This window comes from Chinchilla lanigera, unplaced genomic scaffold (assembly GCF_000276665.1).
Source record: "Chinchilla lanigera isolate Chin_1 unplaced genomic scaffold, ChiLan1.0 scaffold00043, whole genome shotgun sequence".
Taxonomy (NCBI): Eukaryota; Metazoa; Chordata; class Mammalia; order Rodentia; family Chinchillidae; genus Chinchilla; species Chinchilla lanigera.
Genome location: NW_004955444.1, coordinates 1,500,723 through 1,502,333, shown reverse-complemented (window position 1 = coordinate 1,502,333; position 1,611 = coordinate 1,500,723). Strand labels below are relative to the sequence as shown.

At 50.5% G+C, this 1,611-nt stretch overlaps 1 protein-coding gene across 1 annotated transcript in view; it reads right to left on the bottom strand.

Moving 5' to 3' along the window:
• Positions 1-234: 234 nt before the first annotated feature.
• Hey1 (hes-related family bHLH transcription factor with YRPW motif 1) overlaps positions 235-1,611 on the bottom strand; it is a 3,656-nt gene continuing 2,279 nt past the window's right edge. The window contains exon 6 of the mRNA XM_005392194.2: positions 235-1,605. Coding sequence (XP_005392251.1) covers positions 1,389-1,605 — 217 coding nt within the window. The 3' untranslated portion in view covers positions 235-1,388. The remainder of the gene's footprint in view (positions 1,606-1,611) is intronic.

Below are 1,611 nucleotides of genomic sequence, written 5' to 3'. Positions count from 1 at the left end.
GGCGGCCGGTTCAGACCCAGACTGGCTGACGGGACAGCGAAGGGCTACGTGCTTTTGTAGGAGGCTCCGCTGTAATGAAGTCACCTTATTCAAAAAGCACAAATCCGTTCAGACTTCCGAGATTAAAGAAACCGGTAAGTGTATAAAAACTGATCACTGTGCAGAATGCAAGTGAAAGGAAACCTCTCTCTTCTCAGTCAACAGAGGCAAAGGCCAAGGCATGTGAGACACGTATAGCAGAATACTTCGTTCTTTTTTATTTAGTCACAACACAGGAGTACAACAGAGGTCAAACCCAGCTCAGCGGAGGTCACTGAAACTACACCTGCCGAAGGAATAAACCCGTAGAATGGTATTTTTATAGCCTGAACCAAGGTAAAGAAAGCAAGGAGAAGCAGGCAGCAAAGCCCTTTTAAATGTCTCAGCAACCACATTTCCATGCACCAAAAGGAAAACACAACATACAAACCTCCAGTTAAAAAGAAAGGCTGGCATGTGCAGGAAAATCGGGCTCTGCGTTTAACAGGTTCCACTGCGCTACCCAACTGACCTCTTGCAGACCATGACCACTTCCCGGGCTAACACTCGTGAATTTGAGTGCGGGATTAAAAAGTCATTGCACTGCGTGGGACTAATAAATGCAGGCATATTCCACGCAGTCGTCTTCATTCCCGCCCCCAGTTCTCTAACTGGGGACCTGCTCTGCCAGAGCACAGCTCCTAAGCCCCAACTTCCAGAGCAGCGAGTGCCGCGGAGGACAGGCGCTGGGCAAATGGACGCAGGGCCACTGGTAGTTCGGACATCCACCTTTTTTGTTGTGGGAGGCAGAGAATGAATGACCCCTCTTTCTTGGATAAAGCTGATCATCTGATTTGTCAACGCTTTGTTTGGAAATATAAAATTCAGTATAGCTCCCCCCCAGAACATTACTTATACAACACTTTAATCTGTCAAAATATTAACAAACAGAATCATGTTCCATTGAGCACAGTGGTTTGGAAAATCAATTAAAAACAGACCACAGCTACACAAGGAGAAAAGCAGACCAGGCACACGAACGGTTAGGATTCCCAAGACGCTGCGGCACGAGGAATCACTCCTGGAGGTTTACAGAGTAGAGCAGGCCCAGCACACACCTGTCCGAAGCGTTGCTTTATACTATTTCCATTTCACGTTTTAAACAAAAATCAGCAACTAGTTCTTGAAAACTGCTAATACCCGACACGATAAAAAAAAAAAGAAGAAGAAAAAAGTAAACCAACAAACCTTTAGTCTTTTAAAAAAAAAAACTACCTGAAAGTGTACCTTTGTCCTTTTCATTCCTACCGACGACGTCAAGGTAGTGTTGGCGACACAGCCCCGCGCGCCCCCAGCCCGGGCCCCGCGCTTTAGAAGGCTCCGATCTCCGTGCCCCACGGTCTGTAGGGCTTGCCCAGGCCCGCCGCCTGCGCGGGCGCCGACGGGCTCAGCGCACCGGGGGCGAGCAGGTGGAAGGAGCCGAAGGAGAAGGGGAAGGCGGACAGCGAGGCCACGGAGGACAGCAGCGGCGGCGAGAGCTTGGAGGCGGAAGCGGCCACGGGCAGCGCGGGTCCGAGGCCGCCGCTGGGGGGC